At 48.8% G+C, this 1,606-nt stretch overlaps 1 protein-coding gene across 1 annotated transcript; it reads left to right on the top strand.

Annotated features, from left to right (window-relative positions):
* Positions 1 to 454: 454 nt before the first annotated feature.
* Positions 455 to 850, top strand: L3040_003156 (uncharacterized protein; the record flags this gene model as incomplete). Its single annotated transcript, XM_066154363.1, has 2 exons — positions 455 to 461; positions 543 to 850. 2 exons carry the CDS (start codon positions 455 to 457, stop codon positions 848 to 850), a joined length of 315 nt encoding a protein of 104 aa, XP_066012333.1.
* Positions 851 to 1,606: the final 756 nt, after the last annotated feature.

The following is a 1,606-nucleotide window of genomic DNA, read 5'->3' as shown; positions in this document are numbered from 1 at the left end:
TGCTATAGAAGTGCAAGATCTGATTTTACGGACACAGGCTGGATGATCACCGGTTAGATCAGCCAGTTGTAGAGAGTAGTATGTCTCTGTGTTTCAGACGCCAGGACTCGAGTACCCCGTCCCAGCAGCCACGATCCAATCAGTACGCGGAGATGGTTTTAGTAAACACAAGTTAATGGTAGTGACCTTGTCCATGTACCTAGGTATCTACTACCGGTAAGTACGGTATATACACAAGGCTTGGACACGAGGGCCCAATGCTTCTTCCATCCATCAAAATCTCCTTCCTTCAGGCTCATATCCGGATGACTAACAGCATTCCTCGAAGCACAAGTTTCATGTCATCAGCCTCATCTCGCTCATCCTTCTCCATCCCACGGCCGCAAGGTAATTAAGTAAAACCAACTGACTAACCAACTCAGCCATCTCCACACATCTCCAGCCGCACTACTGAATGTCCAGTAAGCATTTGACATCCCGCCGCGACGGGTACCCAGCCGCCGCCCAGTCCACTAACTAGTATACTTTGACCCGGTTCCCAGATTCCAAGTCTGATATCAATCCGTCTACGAAGTACAGCTCCAGCGAGGAGGAGGAAAGTGGGGATGGCGTCGGATCGCCGTCGACAGACGAGGTGTTGAGGGCCGCACGACAATGCTCATTGTTTGGAAGCAGTTCCCCGTTGTTGTCATCAGGAATCACGCCGAGTTGCCTATCGTATCCCCGAGCCCAATCAATTCCACGATCGGCCGTCTTCCCTGCCCGGCCCATGGCCTGCATATACAAGCCAAGGCGCCTCGTCGATTCGCAATTGATCTATCCATTTGGCAAGTCGACGACGATGGGCTAGGAAGTTAGGTACTACGTAGCTTTCGTCAGGTATATTCGGAACAACATCCTGCTGGATCGATCTGCTTTTCCTACGCTCAGACGTTGCATGCGTCCTGCCTAAACGGCGGCACGAAGAATTTCTCCGCGAGATTGATCTGCCAAGCGAGCACAGGTAAAATATACGAAGTGGTGATGTTTTTATTTTTATTTTTGTTTTTGTTTTTGTTTTTGTTTTTGTTTTTGTCTTTGTTTTTGTTTTTGTTCTGTATGACGTAGAGGGTATCAATTTCGGCTTGCAAACTTTGCTGCTGTAATAATAAGTCAATTCGGAATCCATCCACAGTCCGGAGAAGAGCTATGCTCCGTTTAGGGCACAACAGCCGCCGCCAAACCAAACACCACATGAACGTCCGTCCTTACAAATCCGGTTTTCGGGTGGATTGGACGAAAAATTCAAATCAATTCGCCAATCATCAGTACATACGGACAACGCAGTCTTGTACTCCTCATGATCGAATCTCAGGATCTGATATGGACTAGCACAACGAGACTTCCCTTGCGTCTAATTTAATGCGATGAGCACTGGGGCTGACTCTCAGTCAGTCCCGGCCGGTGCTGAAAAGTAACGAAGTGATAGTTAAGAAAAACCGAGCATAAATATCCGATTCGGCTACGGCGACAGCGTACTTCACTGAACCCTATCTTCTCCTCACCGCTTGCCTGCCCGCCCGAGAATGGTAGGAGCCATGACACTGCAGGAACAATAAAGGGTCTT

Source organism: Drepanopeziza brunnea, assembly GCF_022702325.1.
Source record: "Drepanopeziza brunnea f. sp. 'multigermtubi' strain 214-2 chromosome Unknown ctg4, whole genome shotgun sequence".
In the NCBI taxonomy this organism is placed as follows: Eukaryota; Fungi; Ascomycota; class Leotiomycetes; order Helotiales; family Drepanopezizaceae; genus Drepanopeziza; species Drepanopeziza brunnea.
The sequence above is the reverse complement of the archived record's forward strand: the minus strand, read 5'-3'. Positions and strand labels throughout refer to the sequence as shown.